We start from the raw sequence: 23,616 nt of genomic DNA on the forward strand, positions 1-23,616 counted from the left end.
AACAAATGAGGAAGAAAAATGATAAAATAAATCAAATTAATTGATGCATGTATTCTAGATATTTACTATGTATTTAAATTAGTTACCGGTAAAAATATCAATTACATAATTGATAAGATAAAGAATGACACGATGAACACGTGATCGTCATGCGGTCTCGATTGATCAATCGTTGCATAACCATGTTAGTCATATATGGTAATCATGTGGTTGAAATCAAATCATATGCTTAGTGTAGTCAAACGTGCACGTTAAGCGACAAACATTGCTTCATGCTTTTACTCGAAACATCTCGAGCATAATTGTTTCAAGGGTCATCGGTAAAAGGAACTCCTAGGTACTCTCTCAAACATAATTTGTCAACGACTCTGACCGACTAACATTGCCAATCTAAACTCCTAAAACTAAAAATGATCATTAGAGGAGCATCAATCGGGAATACCCCCGACATAATTTTTTTAGGTTCGATGTATCATAAATCGTAACCTATATTTTGTAGGTTCGATGTATCATAAATCATCTCTCCTATTTCGACAATAATATATACTAACAAGAGTACGGAGATATATATGTGATTAAAATTTATAGACACAACCACTCTATCTCCATCGTATATAAATAATTTTAAGGATATATATGTAATTAAAATTTATAGAGACAATTCTCCTAGGGTAGATTAAAAAAATATTATTTTTTATTTATCTAAAGTAAATATTAAAGAAATATGAGAAACTTTTAGTGAACTCTTCACATTGGAGAGAAGTGGAGAGTATACCCTCTCAAAGATAAAATAAGAAGGGAATGAATCAATAATAGTAGTTTTCTTTAATGTCCGTTGTCACACTGTTCCACTAGTAACCTTTTTCTTTTGGGTTAAAAAGTAAATAGAGGGAATTATATTTAGTGTTGTGTTGTTGGTTCTTGGTCTGTTTCTTTCTGCTTCTTTATTGCTTCTCTATCTCTCTCTCTCTCTCTGCGGAGTGGAACTTTTGGATCGGCACGGGTGTGGGTGTGAGAGAGATAGAGAGAGAGAGAGAGAGAGTGAGAGGCGGTGGGCAACGAGGCTGAGATGGTTGAGACGAGGCGGAGCTCTGCCGCCGCAGCTGCGGGGAAGCGCAGCCCAACCCCGCCGTCTACCTCGTCGGCGGCTGCCTCCGGAGGGAAGCGCTCAAAGGTGCGATCTGTGGCCCCCTTCCGGTGTTTCTATTGTGGTGCTCGTCCGCGGATTCTGATCTTTTTCGGGCTTTTTGCGGTGGTCCGTATGGAATCTTTCAGGTGGAGACAGGGGCGTCGCCGCCGAGGGAGAAGGAGCCGGTTAGTCTTGACGAGCCGATGTCGGCTGCTCCTGATGAGGGCGTTGTTGTCAAGACGACCTCGAGTGATAGAGCCCCGACGGTGCAGATGGAGGATGATCCCCTTGAGTTGTCTGCCCGAGGTATGATGCCGGTTTGCCTCGTGCGTGCGGCCCTTTGTCCCTACTCTGATTTCTTGGTTGGTGTTATGGGAAAACAGAGTCTTTCTCTGGGGTATTAGGTTTGAGTTGTTGACTCTGTCTGGACAATTCTTAGGGCATGTGGAGTGTTCAACGCAATTAGATTTGCCGACGAAACATGCGGAAGAAGAAGGGCCGTCAATGGCCACTGCTTGGGGCAAGCTCGTGTCGCTGTTCTCTCAGGTTGTTTAAATTGTTATTGAATTTAATTTTTTTGTTATTACTCTTGTTGTTGAAATTCTTTTTTGCTGTTTGTTTTGAGGTCTTTTATGTTCTCTAAAGGGCCTCAAGATTTTGGTCTTCTGCATGCGACTTCTTTGCATCTTGAACATCAAGAATTGTTCCGGCAGTATATTCATTTCTATTCTCACCTAAAATTTCATGTCTATTCTTGGCATGGTAGTAATTGGTGAAATTTTGGTTGTCTTTCCAGTGACTGCTTTGTTTCTGGTATATCTTTTTGGGGAAATGAGCGGAGTGAACCTTTCAAAGAAAAGATAATATCATTCTTTACCAGAATTTTCAGTTTGCTTGGTGTTGATATTAGTATAAAAGTTTAGAGAATTGTATAGTTACTCTGAAGGAATCACCCTGCGTTGTTTCCATACTAAACCTCCTTGGTATGTCCCATCAGTAGATATGACTGAAAAACAAGATAATTTTTTTCTTTTCAAAGCCTACAGTTTTGCCAAAACAAGAAGGCCTACCATTATCTGGTAAGTGCCCTTCTCTGTTTCTGCATCTCAGATTTTCCTCAGTACTGTTATCCTAATATAAACTGATCCATTTAGTGCTAAAACTGATTCTAATATTTTTAATTTTAATAGTTTGGCAAGTTTGTGGACAAAGCAAGATGAAACCAACACACGTGGCCAAAATAATTTGTAATGGCATTTTGACTGAAGCTGTCTTGCTTTTGCAGGAACCAATAATTTTCTTTAAATACTTCATCTTTAATTATTCATTATTGGGAACCAATCTTGGATTAATACTTCACATCGGCCAGAATTTGAGTGACTGGGAGGAGCCTTATTTTCCATGTCAATTTGACCCTTATGTATTTTAATAGCATTGAATTGCAAACACGTAGTGTGTAAATCTACAAGGGAAGCTTGCTATCTCGATATTGACATATGTCTCAACGGCGACCAACTTGGGTATTTCAGGCTGGTCCCTAAAATGAAGTATTACTAGAGACTGGTGGGAAGTAACCATGGACGAAGTTTAAAATGAACAGAAACTATTTATTATATAAATTTAAATAAAAACCAAATATCGGGCATATGTTTGCATAGGATTTTTCTTATTTCACACATTCTTCGTAGAAGCACTTAACTGGTACTTTTAAGTTATGCTTCATCTTAGATAGTTGTACTACACAATGGTAGATATTCTGATTGTGGAATGTAATTCTTGATCTCTTCAAATAATAACAAGTTCTTGCTCCATCTTGACCTTCGTTGACTGAAACTTGAAATCGAACTTGGAGTTGGCTAAGTTAAGGTAGTTATGATTATAAAAAATGATGTTGAAGTGCAAAGGAAGAATAGTTGATTGTAGCATGCTGCATGAAATGTGGGGAAGTAATAAAGAAGAAAACAATGGTGACGCTTCATACTATCGATTTAGCTAGCTCTTAGAGGAAATTCATTGCCTTGAATAATGTATGTTCTGTTTTCTCAGAAATATGAAATGTTAATATGGGAAACAATTGGGCAGCTTAATGTATAAGTCTCCTACCAATGTGGGGTTTGAGCAAGGTTGGTGTATGCACCTTTCTGATTCAAGCAGGGACTGATTTTGTGACTCTAACTTTGATCACCTAGATTATAGAGGAGCGAACTTGCCATCATCACGAAGGTTTGACTTAGTACAGGAAACAAATTTAAAACCTAATTTACCTGATTTTAAAGTTTCTTTTTAATTAGATCGGACCGGACTGCTCAAAATGGGGGTGGTCTGCGTCTCTGTTTGGCCTCAGAGTGTAAATGTCGGTTGGAAAAAAAAAAAAGCGATGTCGCTTGGTACAAACCAAACCGGATGAATTTGATTTCCTTTGTTCCTTCTCTCATTGTCCCTTTGTGGTCTTTCTCTAGATCCATGAGGTAATAGAAGTGAGTCTTATGCTATCTTGTGTCAGTGACTACAGTTTGAGACATGCTTGCATAATGAATAAATCATTTAACAATGTCTTTAGTTACGAGTCCATATAAGCAAGGATCATTTTCTCATCTTAGGTCAAATTGGTATATTAACAATGTTTTTGGGTGGTGTTTTTTCATATTGCCTTTGTGAAATCTTTCTTACCTAGCTATTTGTTATTCTCTCTCTCTCTCTCTCTCTCTCTCTCTATTTTGTGTGTCCCATATTCATTTCTTTATGTGTCTTCTCTCCATCAAACACTATCTAATACTGAAGATCATGGATTGTAAACTAAGTTAGGAAGGGAGCATCCGAGCTACTACTGTGTGTACATGCTTTGCAAACACTCAAAAAAAAAAAAAAAAAAGAAGACTGATAAATCCTGGCTGGTATGAATTGATCCGAGCAGTTTTTCAATTGTTGATTTTTTGGTGGGTCAGAAGGTAATCTCGCCTGTAAACTTAATATACTTTTAAACTGAATTACTGGAACATTGAACTTATATAAAATGGAATGTGAAATTCTAATATAAAAAATACCATACTGCCTGCGAAGGGTGGTCTTAAATATCAGTTTGGCCAGTACATAAATATGGACCAGTATTTAGCAGTTTGACCAGGGATCAATACTGGGCCATATAACCTGGTACCTATCAGCTACTGGTATTCATGTTTTAATTATTTTTTCAGTGATATCGAATTGTACAGGCCGGGGTAAAGGTACTGTACCAGTTTGACAAGTCGTTGAAATAGATATTGGACTGGTATTTAAAACTTTGCCGTAATGTTTCCTTTGGATTTTTTCCCTTCCTTTCTATTAGTGATTAACAACTGGTCATGATTGATTATATTCTCTTCATGTGTTTTCTGTGATGAAGTCCTTTCTTAATTATTGATTTGGTAAGTAAATTTAAGCTGTAAAATGATTTTGAATATGAGATGAAGTAACTGTAGTCCTCTCATTGAAATTAATTGAATATGATATGTTTACTGGTTGAGTGAACATGACATAGCTTATATCAATAAATTTTCTTTTTCTTATCCTCATTTGTTATTTGCTAGTACTGGGTTATCTGTTTGTTATTGTGATCCGACTAAGACTGATATCTTCAGATTCATTTCCGAATAAATTTTGTTTGTACTACAGCCAACTATCAGGAAAGAAACCTGTATATGATGTTGTTCTTGGCATCTAATTTCTGAGGATAATGAAGTTGGTGATCATTTACCTGGAACTTGCTTTCTTTCTTCTGTTTTCTTTGTTTCGTATTATCTAATTTTTTTAGTATTTTCTGATGTAATATCCTGGTTGTGTCACGATATTTCTGATTTACTCTTTCCAGAATCCTTCCCGTTCCATCTGCAGTAACCTATTCACTGTTGGTCATAGCAAAACTTGTGATCTGCAATTGCGTGATCCCTCGGTTGGCACAACACTATGTGTATTGAGGCAAACTAAGGTACCATTTCTGTCATCTTATCTGGTGAATTGCTTTCTTTCTAACTTAATTGTGATTCTTTTCTTTTAATTTCTGTGTCAGAATGGTGATGCATGCGTTACTTTACTTGAAACTGTTGGGGCAAAAGGAGTTGTACAAGTAAATGGAAGGACCGTTGACAAAAATTCCATTGTTCTGATTGGAGGAGATGAAGTTGTTTTCAGTAGACCAGAAAAACATATATATGTATCCTTTCCCAGTTGACTGTTTGCATCTCGCATGTGCTATGCTTTCTTAAAGAGTCTTTCTGAGCATAATACTTATTGAGAACTTTAAAAGAAAAAGAAAAAGAAACTGGACTTAATTTAGTCTGTCTTGTGAGCATATTTTATAAAGATACACCTATCTAGGCAAATTTTTTGGGGATTTCATTTATTGGCTTTATCTAATCTTACAAAACTTATTAGAGAAGGACTTATCTAATCCTACAAAACTTATTAGAGAAGCACTTACAAGGGTAAATAGTTAAGCGAGCAGATCTTTTTTTTCCCACTTTTATTCTTTTTTTCTTTTAAAAAAATTCCTTAATATAACTTCAGATTTTTCAGCAATTACCGTTGGAGAAACTGAATACACCAATTTTACATAATTTATTCAGTTCTCCAGAGGCAAAGGATGCTTCCAGAAAAGGACATAAATATGAGAACAGAACTGGAGACCATTCAGCAGCTGCTGTGGTTTCAATGCTTGCATCTTTATCAACCTTAAAGAAGGATCTATCTGTTCTCCCTCTATCTGCACCTAGTGGTGAGAATAATTTTCATGATCTTAAGACATGGATCTTTATCAAAATGTTGTTTTTAGATGGAAAGTTGGTTCTTGTCCAGGCAAAAGTTGTTCTCTTATCTCATCAACTTGCAGCTATTCGAGCTTTCAGCATAACAGATTTTTCTTGAAATACATTGTGAATTATGCATATAAAACTTGGTAATATGTAAAATTTTGATATTTCTCTATGTTTGCAGATTCTTTAATGGACTTGGAGTTAAATGCGAATGCCTGCAAGTTCTTAGAGGATCAAAGGGAGTTTGTCAAGGATTTTGAGTTTCCAGCAAGTTCATCATCAAGTAGATCCCAGGCCTTCAAGGATGGTTTGAAACGTGGGATCATTGATGCTGGTGATATTGAAGTTTCCTTTGAAAATTTTTCGTACTACCTGAGGTATTATTATGCTATTTTATAAATAAGATTGCTTTCATGAAAGTATATAAATTCCTCTTTTTTTGTTTTTGAAAAATGGATAAGATTACATTTTTGTTGTTTTTTGTCAAGGATTTTTGTTGTTGCATGTCGACACTTATATATCTATACATAGAAACATAGTATCGGATTGTTTGTCTCTCTACTTCTTAATGCAACAAGCCTGTTTGACTAGCTGGCGCCTGTTTGCTATGTTTTACTATATCTGGTTCACTCTGTATGTACTTTTAGTTACACATTGACATCCTCATTGCTCATCAAAACACTCTCAGATTCAGTTTCAAAATTTTTCTTCTAAATTGGCTTTCTATTAGAAAATTAGTTACGATGCCAACATCTTTGTTAAACACATGGTGGTAAAACCGATATTGTCTTTATCTCGATAGGCTAGCTTTCATTGATAATGCTGATTTAAAAAGCGCTAGGCACTCGCTCAAGCGAAGTGAGGCGCTCTAAAATATTAAAATATTAAAATATATAATATAATAAAGATATAATTATTTTAAAAATATAATATTAAATTAAAAGTATATTGATAATAGTATATTACTTAAGTTAGAAGACGAGAAAAAAATATTCTCTGAAATATTAAAATATAAAAAATAAATAATATAATTATTTAAATTAAAATATAATATTAAATTAAAAATATACTGTTAACAGTATATTACTTAAAGTTAGAGGGGGGAGAAAAAAATGCTAACAGTAACAGAGATAGCAATAATGCTACGAACGACAACAGCGATAGCGGCGGTAGCTGCGGACAGTAGTAGTGACAACGGCGAAAGCTGCATACAGCAGTAGCCGCAATGGTGGAAGTTGTGGACAGCAGCAGCGACGGAAGCTCTAGAGGGCGTCCGTCGGTGGCGGAGGAACCTGCGGTCCTCTCCCTCGACAGTGGAAGGATGCGACTGCAGAAGGAAACTACGGGGGCTGTCGGACTCGTCCGTCGACAACAGAGGAAGGCTTGGTCCGCTGCGTCTGCAGCGAAGGCAACGGCAAAAAGCATTGACAACGGAGGCAGAAGGAGCGCTAGGGTTCCTTGGGGTTGCGCAGGCGTGAAGTGTCATTTTGAGGTAAGAAACTACAAATTGAACCAGTCTTAAACCGGTTCGGTTCGCCTAATAGAGTCGAGCGCTCGCCCGAAGCGCCCAGCACTTGCGTTTGGGTGAGCGCCCAGGCAGCGCCTCATTGAAACGTGCCGCCTGGTGCACACACGAGGCGCTCGGGCCTCGCCTTGCCTCTTCCGAGTGCTTAGGTGAGCGCCCGAGCGCCTATTTAAATCACTAGTTAGAATAGCTGTTTAATGGTGACTTTTTGTTGGCTCACATGTGGAGGGCAAAAATGGCCTCATAAGAAAATTACTCTGTTAAAGAAAGCTGAAATTAAGTACGATCACTATATGAAGTAGGGTTTGGTTGTGTTAAGGGCTTAAGGCAGCTACCTTTAATAGTGGTTTCTTTTAATGTGAGTTGCTGCTGCACTGCATGCTGCTGTTCCATAGTTTTAGTGTTGATGCTTCTAACAAGAGATTCTCCAATGAGAAGAAAAGGCCTCCCAATCTAACAACTAAAGAATTCAGTGACTAAATAAAGTAATAAACTAACTTTATTGCTGTAATATAATAAATAACATTCAATCATGAATCATAAGGCCTGGGAAGCATGTCAGTAGATAGGGTTACAAGTGCCCAAGAGTATCAACCAAAATTTATCATTTTTTGCCTCTAGAATATTCCTTTTAGTTATGTGGTTTTTGCTGAAAATAGTATCACAAATTATCCTGTAGGGCTACACCACTCCGCTCTCATCTTTTTTTTTCTTTGGCGAACCTGTTCCTATAATTCAATATTGTCTGAGGCCCTGGAGAAAATGTAAACCTCAAACTGTGTTACAAATAATGTATATATCTGTACATCATGTAAAACATTAACCTGGTCAGCAGATCGATGGCCCTATAGAATATATTGATAAGTAAACACATATGTAAATAATTACTATAGTCACATCAGGACACTAGTAGATCATGAGAAATTGGTCCAAACAATCTTGTAAGGTGCATAACAATGGAATGCTTAACTGTGCCCAAGATTCTAGATTACATGGTTCTACATGGAGTTTCAAGCATCATGTAAAGCCCATTAATTATCAAGTGAATTGAATTGATATGAATGATGTCTAATACCTTCTCTGTGTAATTGCATGTGTAGTACAGTCTCAAGTATAATGGACCTCAAGCTGAACTTTGGTTCGTTCATGATGGTGTGGTAGATTTAGAAATTTTTTTAACCCATTCATTTCACCTTTTCTGCTATATTTTGATATTGCATGTGACTTGCAGCTGCTTTTGGGTTGTATAGACTATAAAGTATTTTATATCCATACTTATTGCATAAGAATTGCAATGGTGGAAAAAATTTCAACTGGATCATTCCTTGTTAACTTGTTCACTTGTACAATGAGAATATGAAGCAGCCTCTTCTTTACATGTGATTTACCGCTCTTCTTTACAGGTGCATTTATATCCATCACATATTATGTTTTATGATGCTTTTTGTTTGTAGCACATATAATGGTTAAAATTTTTCAAGTGAACCATTCTTTGCTTACTTGTTCACTTATACAGTGAGAACACAAAGCAGCCTCTTCTTTCATGTGCCTTTGTCCATCTAAAATGTAAAGAGTTATTGAAGTACACAACTGAGATATCATCGTTGAGCCAACGTGTACTATTATCAGGTCCACCAGGTATGCATCTTTGTTCACCTTGGATGTTTATGTAATTTGTGCATTTTGCTGCCTGAGTGACAGCTGTTCATCCTGGCAATCCATGAATAGGATCTGAAATATATCAGGAAACTTTAGTAAAGGCACTTGCTAAAGAGTTCGGTGCTCGATTGCTTATAGTAGATTGTTTTGCGCTACTGGGTGTAAGCTTCTTCCCTTAATTTTCCATTAATACAGTCTTTAAATAAATTTGTATATGAATTAGAGTATTAGACTTTCATGAGTTGGTCTGTAAATTCTCTTTTCCTTGCCTTGATCCAAGGCCTTTCTAAGATCCCAGAGTTTGTCTAGTTTGAGAGAAGATATGACAAAAATTTCTGATGGAATGCATGATGTTTCCACAATTTATTCAGGGACCACCTTTGAAGGATGTTGAGTGCCTTAAAGAAGTTAAAAAGCTGGATAAACCAAGCCTCCTTGATAAGAAACATGCTGCATTATCTGCTTGTTTGCAACACAAAAGGCCAACTTCTGGTGTTGAGGCAGATATTGTGGAGTCATTTGTCTTTGGTGCAGAATCTTCACGGAAGCAGGAGGCATCCACTGCCTCACCAAAATCCTGTCCTTTTAGAAAAGGTGCTTTCCAAAATTCACTGTTCTAGGCTTCTAGCAGTTTTCTACTTTTCATGAATGATCATTTTTCTCAATCCTCTTTATTCTGTATTCTCCATAATAATAAATATTTTACAATGTTTTTACTAGGTGATAGAGTAAAGTATGTGGGTCCTTCACAACCAACAGAAGTTCCTATGTGTCCAAGGTATGTTCCTACTCACTCTCGGTGATGATTTCTAGGTTTTCATATGATATTCTCTATCCTGCTGGTGAAATTCTCATAATGTTTTGTTTTATTGTTGATTTTTAATATAGGTGCAGAAAAGGAGACTTTTCTTCATGTATATGAAATAATCTGTGTTTATGAATTATAATGATGAAAAGGAAGATTAATACACAATGGCAAGTTAAGAATCTTAAAATTATAGGGTTAAGATATGTTATGATAAAGTTAGAGCATTTAAAGCAATGTTTGATATGCCAGTCCAATTAATGTTTTTGACAATCTGTTGCAGGACTCTGTATACCAGCCAATGCACCCTGTAATTCATAAAAATAAGTGGTATACCAAGTGGTCTATTTTTGTTGAGGTTTCAGGACAACTGGACAAGTATATAAAAGATATCATTTACCATGCGAGCTTGTGGAAGCAGAATATTTAATTTCTAAGTTTTTGCTTATTTATTTTGTGAAGTTACATAGTTGCTGTAAAATTTGTATGGTTCATTTCTTGCTTCTACAAGTAGCATGGTAAAACTCAAATAATGGGAATATTCTTCCTCAAATGTTGTAAAAATTCATAATCATATGATCCCACATGAAGGAGAGAGATCAACAGGCTAAAATTTGATTATAGTAAGATTAACATCCACCTTCTAGCTTGAGGTGTTTTGTGTGGTTTGCTGATCATTGAGAAGCAAATCTGATAATATTTAGGACATAACTGTTCAGTTATACTTACTAAGTTAAATATGAAGTCTCTTTTGATATTGCTATTAATGACACCTGGTTTTCTTACTTATATTACAGAGGTCCAAGTTATGGTTATCGTGGAAAAGTAATCCTTCATTTTGAAGAAAATATGTCGGCCAAGGTTGGAATTAGATTTGATAAGCATATTCCTGAAGGTAACGACCTTGGTGGCCTTTGCGAAGAAGACCATGGTTTCTTTTGTGCTGGTATCTGATCTAAATCATCGTTCATTTGTCATATCAATTAATTATATACTTTTTGTAATTTTACTTCAAAATTGATGAAACTTAATTTGCCTCAGAAAACAAAAAGATAACAGGCCTGTTGACTTTGTCTAATTTTCTCTTGTTCAGTGGACTCTCTTCGTCTAGATACTTCTATGCAGGAAGATACAAGAAGACCTGGACTGAATGAATTATTTGAGGTTGTTCCTTTTTTCTTTAAAGTCATCGGTGGCTTCTTTTATGTTGCTTGCACTAAATGTGAACTTTCTTTTCATCCCCAGTTTGTATCTGAAGAATGTCAACATGGGCCTTTAGTAGTGTTTTTTAAAGAGATTGAGAAATCCGTGGCTGGAACTTCGGATTCATACCTAGCAATGAAGAGTAAGATTGACTCTCTGCCAGCGGGTGTTCTTGTTGTCTGCTCTAGTATCCAGATGGACAACCGCAAAGAGAAGGTAAGTTTTGTTCCACTAGTTATCTGATTTTTTGGCTGGTTTATTTAACTGGCTTGCCCTAATAAAGGATGATGTTAACTGTAACATAACCGGCTGGTTTATTTAACAGTCACACCCTGGTGGTCTTCTTTTTACAAAATTTGGAGGCAACCAAACAGCATTGGTCGATTTTGCTTTGCCGGTATGGAGTAATTTGACACCTGTTGTTATTTGACATATTTGTGCTACTTCTGCTGAGTCTTTTTCTTGTGCGTTCCAGGCATTAATTTTCAGTACATGGGTTGAATAGCATTTTTAATTATAAGTTGCTTTATGTTGTGAAAAAAAAATTCAATTTGTTTGTAGCAAGGAATTCCGTTTTCTCCAGATTGGCGTGTGTGTGTGTGTGTGACAGGGCTTAACATTTTAGGATGCCTCTTTAGTGCATGCTCTCAGAGGCTCGTCTCCTCTTCTCCTACTACCATGGTACATGTCGGTGTACGATGTGTCGGTATGTCTGCATGGATTGGACTCGTAATGACCTGAAACTCTTCTCCTACTACCATGGTACATGTCAGTGTACAATGTGTCGGTATGTCTGCATGGATTGGACTCGTAATGACCTGAAATATCAATCCTTGGTTTTTAGATGATGCAGAGCTCAATTAAGTTATCACGGTCATAAACTTATTTCAGGCGAGTAATATTGAATGGTCTCTATTGTCATGTTCTTTAAAATTTTCATTTGATAATAATTTATTGTTATTAATGTTTTCTTTGGAGGGAAAATCATTTTTTTAACATATGCTAAGGAGATCCATATATGCAAGTTAGAAGGGGTGAAGCACTAATGGAATACCAAAAAGCTTTTACTAGAAACTATAAAGAAAGATCTAGAATACCTTCAATTTAATTAAGGATATGAATTTCTGTTTATCTCAATGGTGGTAAAGGATTTTATGTACTCGGCCCCAAATAGTTGGAATATCATGCCTTTGTTACCAAGATAGGTGTTGGCATGGCCATGGGCATACTTTTCAAAATCACCACTTCAACTTATGAGTTTTCCCTGTCAGGCTGATAAAATAAATAAAAGTACGCATTTGTGAAACAGAAGATATGTTGAAATGGTATGTAAAACCTAATTAAAAATTTGGTATATCTCTTTTTATCGACAATCACTTATGTGTAAACCCGTTCATAAGTTTCTTATGTAAAACTTCTCTAGATATTTCTTAGCTGTTTCTTGTAAAAAATATGCAAGGGACTTGTTTTGGTAAATGGGAAGAAGGCATAGGACAGACTTGATGAGGTTAGGATAGAGAGATGGGTCTCGTAGGGCATGGAGGTGTAGCTAAAATGGATAAAAAAGATCAGCAATAAAAATGGATGTAAGCTGGATTTATCTCATACTTTCAGTGGTAGAGGTGTAGGAGAGACAAAGCTTTAACAAGTCAGAAGTTGGTATAGCCAAGGATTGCCATTTTGGGTACTAGATCGGTTTTAGTATCGGTGTTTCGGAGAGCAATAAAAAGGAGAAGAGGAAGGGGCGATGGAGGAAGGGGAGGGAGCAAGAAGAAGGAAGGAAGAGGAGGGAAGAAGAGGAGATGATGGAGGAAGAGGAACGAGGAAGAGAAACAAAGAGGAAGGGGGAAGAGGAGAAGAGGCATACTTGGTAAGCGACTATGTGCTGTGAGGGTGTGTGATGAGGTTATGCGATATATCATCCTGCATGAGATTAGGGCAAAGGTGGTGCATGATGGTGGTGTGTGGTGAGGTCACGGACTCGTGACGTGCATTAGAAACTCTAAATCATATGACTGTTGTTTCCTTTTTAATATGAGCGGATTGGATTGCTCAAAACAAGGGCAGTCCATGTACCGATTCACAAGGTTTGCCATGCCATAGCATATCGCCCACTATGGGCGGTATGTATCAGTCTGATAGGGGATTGGTATGGACGGTACATACCCGATCTGTCGGTATGCCCCATCGTATCATGTGTAAGTACATCGGTAGATACCGTACTGACAGTCGATCGGTATATTGATACGGATCGATAAGACGAACTATGCCGGTTCACACTCGGTTTGGTACATACCGCCCATTTTGTACTAGTTTGGGCAAAACATCATTCATTGGGAATAGCTATAGTATAAAACTGCTAGCACCCACATGACATGATTTGGCATGGTTTGTCATGAGACTTTGTGCTGAACCAAACATCTTGAATGTTATAGTGTTAAATCTAATTAATGTGAGTTATTATGATGTTGAATAGGATAACTCTTGAGGTACTATGTCTTTGACATCTGAAGGAAAAATATAGGTGTGGTAAAGATAAGAAATTACCTAACATGGAAATCCTTGGAAATACGATACAATGTGGTGCGATATGGGAATTCAGGACTCTTTTACATATATGTAAGCTACTATATGTCAGGTTACATATAGTAGATACCATCTTTGTTATTCTACCGGGGTGACACAGTACCAATATGCCAGTTGTACACCAACCTGTACCATCCAGTACCACCCAAAAGATAATAAAAAAATCCAAACGAATTGGTACATGGAAGCTCAATTTTAGAAAATATCCTACAATGCTGAATGTCTGAACCTTCTGTTTCACAGTCCGCTGACAAAGCCTTAAGTTAGCTAACATGCTTGATCCAAGTAGTATGTTAAACCTTTATATGACGTCATGATGTCATCTAAACTATGTCAAGAAGACTTTGCTTTTTGCATAATTTTCTTACATCAGCATGAAGAAATATTTCCCTTTCTGAATTTCTTGTTTTTTAGTGACTAACTTAGTCTTTGGTGAAAGTGTAGGATTGCTTTAGTAGGATGCATGAAAGAAGCAAAGAAAGTTCCAAGTCAATGAAGCAACTTGCAAAGCTTTTTCCGAATAAGATTATTATCCAGCTACCTCAGGTATGTTATTCTAAATGACATTGAATTACTGTGTTTTTTTTGGAAGTTTCTTCTTTTTTTTTGGTGGAATGATCAATCATGTAAGAATATCAGGATGAAGAGCAGATTTTGGATTGGAAAAAGAAGTTGGACAATGATGTTGAAACACTTAATGCCAAGTCCAACATTATAAGCATTCGTTCAGTAAGTTCATGATTTTTGTAGGCAAGAGCAATCAGAATATTTGCAAAATGTTTTTGTTCTGTTGAATATACTATTTTGTTGCAGAGTTTTGATTAATAATAATTTATTATTGAACATTTATCATTTATCTTATTTGTGTACTATATATGTAGGCATATACGACATCTGTGAAAAATGGGTCTTCTCTGCATAGCATATAGGAGCAGGTTATTCCAGAAAATGTTTTCTTCACTCCTTGTTGGGACTAGGTTGGAGGTCAAGCCTGTGACTTCTCTTCTGCCTCTACTTCTGTTTCTACCGTTCTTTCTTCTCCTCATTCTTCCTCCCTGTCCTTCTTTGCTTCTGTTTCTTCTTTTTGTTTGCATTATTGCCACTTGGACGGAAGACAGATTTGAGACTGAAAGGGCATAAAGCCCTTTTATCTTTAATTTCATTTGGATCTTAAAATGCTGGGTCGAGCTAGCCTGGCCTAAAAAATCCACAACCAATTCAGTAATATACCTCAGCAGGTGGTGGTCTATGTGCTGGTCCTACATTGACTAGTACAAAACCAACTGAATACACTGCTGGGTAGTACTTAACTCCAATGGCCATGACAATTGGTTAAAACTTCAAACATCAAATTGGTAGGATGCTTTCCTACCTTGCTAATTGGTACATTCCTTAATTTTCTCAGGTAAAAAGGAGCTAAATTCAATAGACGTAAATGCCCTCCATTTTACCCAACCTATGACCAACTAAGTTAAGTTTTAGTCCGCATCTCCATTCCCATATATCTTCCCAAATGCCTAATGCCCTTCTCGGATCATCACTTCCATCTCCATTTCCAATATGATTAAAAGTCAAACCTCCATCTGCTGGCCCATTCCTCTATCTTGACTCATTCCTGAACCCCAATATTATTCACCAATTCAAATAATGGAAGTTGAATGTCTGAGGAGGACATATGGGGCTTCCATAGCAACTCTTTCATTAGAGTTTGACATCCTAGAATGTGAAGATGTTTACATGAATGTTATTTGAAAATTAAATATTTTAAATTACTCGTTGATCTTAGTAAATTTAAAATTTGATTTTGAATTTACAAATCCACTAGTAGTTGATGCTTTACATAGGTCAAGATATTACTAAGGTTAACTTTTGATGTTCCAGAGTGCAAATATCCAATTTCATGATGTGAAAATACCAAATTATGATTGTAAATCTGATTTTCTATGTTATTGAGGGAGGCTCTTTGCTTGACCTGCAGGGGCAAGAGCCCAGGATGTTCATTTTTGTGTATGTTATTGTGCTTCTGAATATAATTAGTACCCGCAATCTTTTATCTAAAAAGGAGTAATTGAGTGTTTATGTGAATAGTGAAGAACTGAGCGTTTTTTTCATGTTTTTGTGTCCTCTATGAGATTTGTATAAATTGTATGCATTTTCTACATTGTTTTGACATTCTTACGATGATTCAGTTCCTGAATCGCATTGGACTCGAGTGCAATGATCTTGAAAAGATGTGCATAAAAGATCAGACACTTTCAAGTGAAAGTAAGTGGTCTTTGGTTCCAATTCCTCCATCATTTTTTAGTTTCTTCAGATCATCTTTAATCTGGTTACTATTTCAGGTGTGGATAAAATAATTGGTTTTGCTCTTAGTCACCACCTTAAGAACAACACGTTTGAATCATCTGAAAAGGAAACTAGCTTCATTCTTTCAAGTGAAAGGTTGGCTATTCTTTGTTGATGTTACATTGTTGAAAATATTCGGTGGTTATCTATGATTAATTTCAACTATTCTTGGTGCCATTCAGCATTGAGTATGGTCTTCGAATGCTGCAAAACTTTCAAAGTGGTTCAAAGGGTGCAAAAAAATCACTCAAGGTGTGATGGGTTTCTCCACATTCTTCTTTTTTATACTACAATAGTGTTTGCTTGATATCTTCCTGCTCAAACAAGATTGAGTTAAATACCTATTTTGTTATTCATACTTGAACATTATCTCCTTATGTGATTCTTTTGGGTCATTTTTAATGCAAATTTCTTCTTTCAAGATAATGCAAAAGAATTTGACTTGTCTTCGTCGAGTCCTCTTTTATTTCAGGATGTGGTTACCGAGAATGAATTTGAGAAACGACTTCTCGCTGATGTCATTCCTCCTGATGACATTGGTGTCACATTTGATGATATAGGAGCCTTAGAAAATGTCAAGGACACATTGAAGGAGTTGGTGATGCTTCCATTGCAAAGGCCAGAATTGTTCTGTAAGGGGCAATTGACAAAGGTATAACAAATTTCTTTTGACAAATTCTGAAATTTTAAATCTTCAGGTGCACTTTATCCATTTGTACCATCAGCCACGCTTGCTGTCAGCTTAGTTTCATGTATGTTATGCTTTCTATATAATCTTGTTTAAAAGCTTTTCTTTATGTAGCCTGATAGTGAATTACTAAGTAAAAAAGTTGTACTAGTGACTAGAAATTCCATTTAGGTGACAGAGGCAGATTAAATTTAAATAGTTAACTTGGTAGAATGATTAAGCAAACTGTTCCTTACATTCTCATCTTAGTGTTGTTTTATTGAGGTGCAACTTTGTATTACTCCTGCCCATCACAAGCTCTTATTGAATCTGATCCAGATTACTATATTTTAATTAATATTTCTTTTTTCTCCTTTACTGATGCCCATGATGCTATCTACCCATGTATTTCATTTTATGTATTAGAAGCATATATTTTGACCGGTTGGTAATCTCGATGAATTTTAGACTCATTCGTACAATCACATATAGAAAGTTTATTTATCATAAGAAATCATGCCTTGAGCTTTATGATTTACTTCCATGTTAAGAAAACTATAGTTTGCATATGATGAGCAACTCACCATGCACATGCCAGTACATGCCAAAGTTCTGTACATAACTGCAGAGCTGTGACAAAAAGCAGCATGCATGGTGCGAATATATGAATGAATTTGCAATTTCTATATGCATGTCATGACATGTATATGCTACATGTATGGTTGAAAGGGGTGCCTTGACATTTAGTTCTTATTTATTATAAATTTCAGTTCTTGTAAAATGTTCAATATCTGGTTGTTGAGCATGTTTTGTCAATGTTTCTTATACCCTAGATGCTTCTTACTGTTTTCTATATCATCTGAAACTCTTTATCGTTTAGACATTACATGAACAGATCTTTTCCTAAAATACTAGTATAGTTCTACACTTACACTGCTTAGGCTGAGTTTTAATAAAATAGAGCTTATCAAACTAGTGGTCCACATAGATCCTGGTCTAAGTTGAATCATATATGAAAAATAACAAGCTTCAGTATCCAATTTAAACCCAGAGCATCCCTCCTTTTGACATTGGTTTATTGTTAGTCTTATTTGCTGCACTTGTGTGCTTGCATGCTGCTGCCTGGTAAGTATTCTAACTCCTGTTATGATCATGTGCTACACTCATGATCCAACCTTTACTATCCAATGCCAAAATTCAAGCAGATATATCTTTTTTTCAAAGGCCAATTCAGAGCATTTTTATGGAATCCTAGATGGTTCTGAAAAAAAAGGATTCTACAGTCTATTAATTTGCTCATTCACAATTGAGTTGTAATACAACAGGATACATAACTTTCCATCTAAGAAAATTATTTCATCTCATCAAATCGAACTCAGTTTGAGGTTGGTTCACGATTCCACAACCTCAGCAACTTACGATTCTGTCAAGAATTTTATATTTGATCTTGGTTCATTTGGTATGCTTATTTTTGTAGCTCGTATTAATGTCAATATACTTTTCTTGTATCATTCTAGTTTGTAACTTGATCATTTTGTGAATTTGACATAGCCATGTAAGGGGATACTGCTCTTTGGTCCTCCTGGTACGGGGAAAACAATGCTTGCTAAAGCTGTTGCTACTGAAGCAGGTGCAAACTTCATAAATGTATCAATGTCAAGCATAAGTTCAAAGGTGAAATTGAATCTAAAAACTAACTAATCATAATTTCTTCTTTACATTTTTACTTGTCATATCTAAATCTCCATTTGTAACAGTGGTTTGGTGAAGGGGAGAAATATATAAAAGCAGTCTTTTCGCTAGCAAGTAAGATTGCTCCATGCGTTGTTTTTGTGGATGAGGTTAGCTAAATTTAATACATCTGAAAATGAGTTACAAAATTTTAATATTGTTGTGCTAATACTGCAGTATTGGAATCTTTTCTCCTAAAGGAATAGAATGCAACATCTGTTTCCTTGTCTTCTATATCTTTTGATTAATTTTTCTGATGCTGTTTGCTTATAGGTTGACAGCATGTTGGGTAGGCGTGAAAATCCAGGAGAACATGAAGCCATGCGGAAGATGAAGAATGAATTTATGGTAAACTGGGATGGTTTACGCACGAAGGATAAAGAACGTGTATTGGTGCTAGCTGCAACCAATAGGCCTTTTGACCTTGATGAGGCTGTCATAAGGAGGCTTCCACGAAGGTAGAAATCATTATATTCTTTTAATGTTCCATAAAGATTTGTTTTCATCTAAGTTTTAAATTCTTTTGACAGATTAATGGTAAACTTGCCAGACACATCCAACAGAGAAAAGATACTTAGGGTAATATTAACCAAAGAAGAGTTGGCACCAGATGTCAATATGGAAGCTCTATCAAGTATAACTGATGGTTATTCAGGAAGTGATCTGAAGGTCTCTTTTGTTTTTTAACATGTTTTTAGAATATTATCCTTTATTTTTCATTTTTGGGTTGTGTGTAAATGATTTGTTTCATGATTACCTTTCAATATCAGAATCTTTGTGTTGCTGCTGCACATTGCACCATTAGAGAAATCCTGGAAAAGGAAAGGAAGGTTAGTTGCCCATACATCTGTGTTGCTTGCTTAGCTCCATGTATATTCACTTTTCATAGTGCTTAGTGACCTTTCACAATGATATTAACCTTGTTTTTCTTCTTGTGGTTCTGCACTTGATTTGTCAATGGATGACAGTCATCGTGCTCGATGAATTGCTTTGCTCATATGCTACCTTTTCTTTTTCTTGATGATGTCGATAAACATTGATAATGTTGTGGTGGTTATCTATGCATTAAAATTCAGTTGTTTTTATTTTTCCTATCTATAGTCAGCTTTAGAGATTAGAGTGATTATCTATGCCCAACGTATTCGACTGATTATCTATGCATTAAAATTCAGTTGTTTTTAAAATTAAGTGGTTATGTATGCCCAACGTATTCGACTGATTATGTTGCATTTAGAGATTAGCTTGTGTTACATGCCACCATTTAGTCTTAGGTCCATCTATTAATTTGTGCTTTTTTAACTCTTCCTTAATGTTAGGTATTGTTTTTCTGTTGTTATGCCTAACATGTGTACATGGGAGCAGTTGGTGGTGGACTCTTTGATGATAGTAGCCATAGGATATGCTTGCCATCTAGATTTGCTATAGTTCCCGAGCTTGTTTTCATTTTCATAGAATTTGTCTTATGTAGGTTCAATTGCTTATACCTTTGAGATAAGCACAACTCTCGACAACAATGTTTGCTTATTCTCTTCTTAACTCCTGTCCGTGGAATTTTCAGTGAGTTTCTGTGTTGCATGCATTTAGCACAGAACTTTATCTCTCATGGTTTCGTTGTATAAATTCAAGTTCTTGGACAAGTACCTATGTTGTCTAATTAGGCTAGCACATTTTCATAACTTTAAGAGTATTGGCATCAGGTTAACTTGTGTGCACTCTGTATTATTGGAAAAGGCTTGGCTGGTGATGATCACTTTGCTTTTTTCATCCCTTTTGCTTGGCCAGTTTTTTTTTGGTTCCATGGGCTTTTGCTTTCCTGTTGATGCGTGCTACAGTAATTACAAAACTTTCAACCATATGGTTCTTATGAATTTACTTCCTATCTTCAGGAGAGAGATGCAGCATTAGCAGAGGATAGACCTTTACCAGTCTTGCATGGTAGTGATGATATCCGTCCTATAAGCATGGATGACTTCAGATATGCACATGAACAGGTAAACTTTGATTAATCTTTGAACAGGCATTTTATTATATTTTTCATTTTGAGTTTGTTGCAGTTGTGCTGGAGGTCTCTTCCATCATAGGCACCTCTAATGTGCTACCATGCTTCCTCATAAAATCTGCATATCATATTTGCTTTGCATATTTTTCGTGGTTTCCCATTGCCATTTTTTGGTGGTCTGTGATTCATGTTTGTTCTCACCAGCCTTAATTAGTAATGAAGATGCTTAGTATAACTGTTCTGCAGTCGTTGATCTATCTATATTATCTGAAATATAACCCTAATTTCTGATTTATTTTTATTATTGTCTGTATTTCTATATAGTTTTCAGGTAATTGACACTTGGTTTTCTCCAAACCATTCATTTAATCAAACTGTAAAAGCCTCTTTCTGTCTATGATGCATTCCTCTCTTGCTTCTATGGGAGCAATAGTTAGCCTACGTATGACCTCCTTGTGTGCTTGCTAGTGTTTTAAAAGGGTACTTTTGCGCTCGCCTAAGTGCTCGAGCGAGGTGACATGAGGTGAGGCCCAAGTGCCTCGCATAATTGTCGTGCGCTTCAATGAAGCGCTTGTTGGGCGCTTGCCTGAGCCTAGGTGTTGGGCGCCTCGAGCGAGCAACCAAACCACTATTGTAGCTTTCGTGTGGAGTTCCCTCTGCTGTCATTACTTCCATGTGTAGCTCCTTTCACCACCAAGGGATAGGACTATAACTTCCTCCGCCACCAATAGACACATCTGAAGCTTCCTCTGCTCTTGATGTCGCCGTTTGCAACTTCCTCCGTTGTCACTGTCGTTGTCCGTAGCCTTCTTCATTGCTGCTATCGCCATCCATAGCTTCTTCCGTGCTGCTGCCATCGTCTGAAGGTTCCTCTATCATCGTCGCCCTCTCCTTTCCCACGTTCCATCATTGGTTACTTCTTTTCTCCCCCTCTATTGTTATGACTACTGTTAATAGTGGATTAAATACTGTTAACGGTGGATTGTTAATTCTTAACTAATATTAAAACTATTATTACCATATAATAAACTAAAACTGATATTAATCCTTAGATCTATTGACCTGTTTAGAACTAATTCCTATATAGAATTACTAATCCTTATTCAGCATTGTTAATCGTTATTTAGAATTATTATTAGTCCATATTTAGCATTGTTAATCTTTATTTAGTTAGAATTGTTATTAGGATTTCAGGATTAATAGCAAGTGTACAAAGCAATACAGAAAATTCATTAAAAAATTTAATTTAATATCATATTTTTATTTATATAATTATATTTATCAATTATATTATATATTTTTTATATTTTAATATTCTAGTGTGTCTTGCTTCATTCAGGCGAGTATGCCTCAGGCATTTTGGGACCTTGGCGTCTAGTGCTTTTAAAAATACTAGTTTTTGCTTCATTGAATATAGAAAATCTTGAAACAAAAAAAGGGTTCAACATAACTACTATCTTTATATGCTTGTTTTTCTTTTAAGAACACTTACTGATTAATAACATCATGATATTGTAGGTTTGTGCTAGTGTTTCATCTGAATCCTCAAGCATGAGTGAACTTCTCCAATGGAATGAGCTGTATGGGGAAGGTGGTTCAAGGAAGAAAAAAGCACTCAGCTATTTCATGTAGTGGATTTGTCTACCTTGTACAGCTCCTTGTTAAAGCTTCTGCAGAAAATCTGAGATCGGCAATCAATCGTTATACCCTGCGCTTCTTCCAGGCATGCATCCGTTATTTTTAAATACTAAATTTACTATCAAATTTAGGTTAATTTTAATTGTAGCAACCTACTTAATGGAATTTACTTCCATGTATATACAATACAATCCCATGAAAAGTGGATTAACTTTTGGGACAAGGCCTTTTTTTTTTTCCATGTATTCTTCTCCTGTAATCCAACCAGTAAAGCTTATTAGAATTTGCAAGATGTCACAACTGTTGTTCTACCTGAAAGCTTTGTTTTCCTGCACTTGGCTCTTCTTTTGTGTAGATCTCCAAGGGTTCCTACCTTTTGTGAACATGTTCGTTTGGGTACTTCTACATGCCCAGAATACTGCCACCGTAGAACAAATTTCAAATTGTTGTCCTTTTTTTTCCTGTACGTCGAGTATTCACATGACTTTGTTTAAGGACAATCTTATCCAGGATTTTCTTTTTTCTAATCTGAATTGTATGTACTAGATACAATTTTGCGAATTATTGCAATCTTGTTGTGGACGTTCTTTCTAGGGATGTCATAGGTGACATTCAATGAAACATGAAAAAGCATCATCGGCAGCTGTATAGTATGATTGTTTTTGCAGTAAGCTAGAGATGCCATTTGGTGTGCCGAATTTTGCATCATGTGACTGGATGGTGAGTGGTTATCTGGATGTGTTAAGAAGTGGTATAACAAGGTGGAAAGTAGAAACTTCACTAGATTTTGCAGTTGATAAGTTTCAGCATGCCACCATCCTTCTGCCTACCGACAACAATAGTGGACCAGATTACTGAGTTCTCCAATGGGGGAGAAAAGGTAGGTTTAAATGGTGTCCTGCTATTTATAACTGAGTTCTCATTCATAGACAGTTTTAATGGAGTCTACTCTTGAATATGCTACAAATTTTATCATCGATTGTAGTTGATGATTGCTGTTTTAGCTTGTTTTAATATGATCTTATTGTTTAGTTTAACGCCCAGTGAGGTTTTCGAAATGATTGATTTTGATCAAGTAAACTTGAAGGTATGCAGGCACCATATTTATAGATCAAACTGCCATCATCATCTCTATTCAGTATTGTACCTTAGTTTCTTTGTTCATGCTTACACCTGCCTCCATTTTGTTTGAATTTTTAATTCAATTTTACCTCATGAAAGATCCATTTTGTTCGACTTGTGCATGTTTAGCGGTTTGACCGATTACCGACATTAAAAATGTAAAGCTCGGCATCCTTGCTCAAGTCAATGTGTAACTTAGATACATTGACCATTTCATTGATGATCTTAACTATATATATATATATACACACACGGAAAATTAAAATATGAGAAAGACTAATTATAAGAAAAAGGGGAAATTAAACAAAACTTGCCCTATCATTGTGGTTTGACAAACACCAGCGGACGGTCATAAAAGGCTGCTGCTGCTGCTTACGGTCATCCAATGAATCAGGCGACAATTCCGTACCCGTTCTGGT

At 36.2% G+C, this 23,616-nt stretch overlaps 1 protein-coding gene across 4 annotated transcripts; it reads left to right on the forward strand.

Annotated features, from left to right (window-relative positions):
- Positions 1-938: 938 nt before the first annotated feature.
- Positions 939-22,420, forward strand: LOC135587347 (uncharacterized). 4 transcript variants are annotated; one of them, XM_065078633.1, is made up of 28 exons: positions 939-1,174; positions 1,276-1,435; positions 1,569-1,675; positions 4,977-5,093; positions 5,175-5,318; positions 5,672-5,879; positions 6,098-6,293; positions 8,958-9,079; positions 9,170-9,261; positions 9,472-9,694; positions 9,821-9,878; positions 10,703-10,851; positions 10,999-11,069; positions 11,151-11,324; positions 11,434-11,505; positions 14,139-14,240; positions 14,334-14,423; positions 15,884-15,959; positions 16,037-16,136; positions 16,223-16,292; positions 16,513-16,692; positions 18,259-18,381; positions 18,465-18,548; positions 18,712-18,896; positions 18,969-19,107; positions 19,209-19,268; positions 20,325-20,429; positions 21,956-22,420. In XM_065078633.1, the coding sequence occupies exons 1-28, from the start codon at positions 1,070-1,072 to the stop codon at positions 22,067-22,069; spliced, it is 3,426 nt and encodes a 1,141-aa protein (XP_064934705.1). In that variant the 5' UTR covers positions 939-1,069; the 3' UTR covers positions 22,070-22,420. The 4 variants fall into 4 exon arrangements, with proteins under 4 accessions (XP_064934705.1, XP_064934706.1, XP_064934707.1 ...); XM_065078634.1 differs by having other exon boundaries at positions 10,703-10,800; XM_065078635.1 differs by lacking the exon at positions 14,334-14,423.
- Positions 22,421-23,616: the final 1,196 nt, after the last annotated feature.

The sequence above is a fragment of the Musa acuminata genome, chromosome BXJ1-8 (assembly GCF_036884655.1).
Source record: "Musa acuminata AAA Group cultivar baxijiao chromosome BXJ1-8, Cavendish_Baxijiao_AAA, whole genome shotgun sequence".
Lineage (NCBI taxonomy): Eukaryota > Viridiplantae > Streptophyta > Magnoliopsida > Zingiberales > Musaceae > Musa > Musa acuminata.

What these genes read in the sequence shown, in the direction of transcription:
- LOC135587347 (XM_065078633.1), top strand. Translation starts at nt 1,070, where the DNA reads ATGGTTGAGACGAGGCGGAGCTCTGCCGCCGCAGCTGCGGGGAAGCGC. An exon ending in AATTTTTCGTACTACCTGAG is followed by an intron (nt 6,294 to 8,957) that starts GTATTATTATGC and finishes TCACTTATACAG; the next exon opens with TGAGAACACAAAGCAGCCTC. An exon ending in ATAAGGAGGCTTCCACGAAG is followed by an intron (nt 18,897 to 18,968) that starts GTAGAAATCATT and finishes TTCTTTTGACAG; the next exon opens with ATTAATGGTAAACTTGCCAG.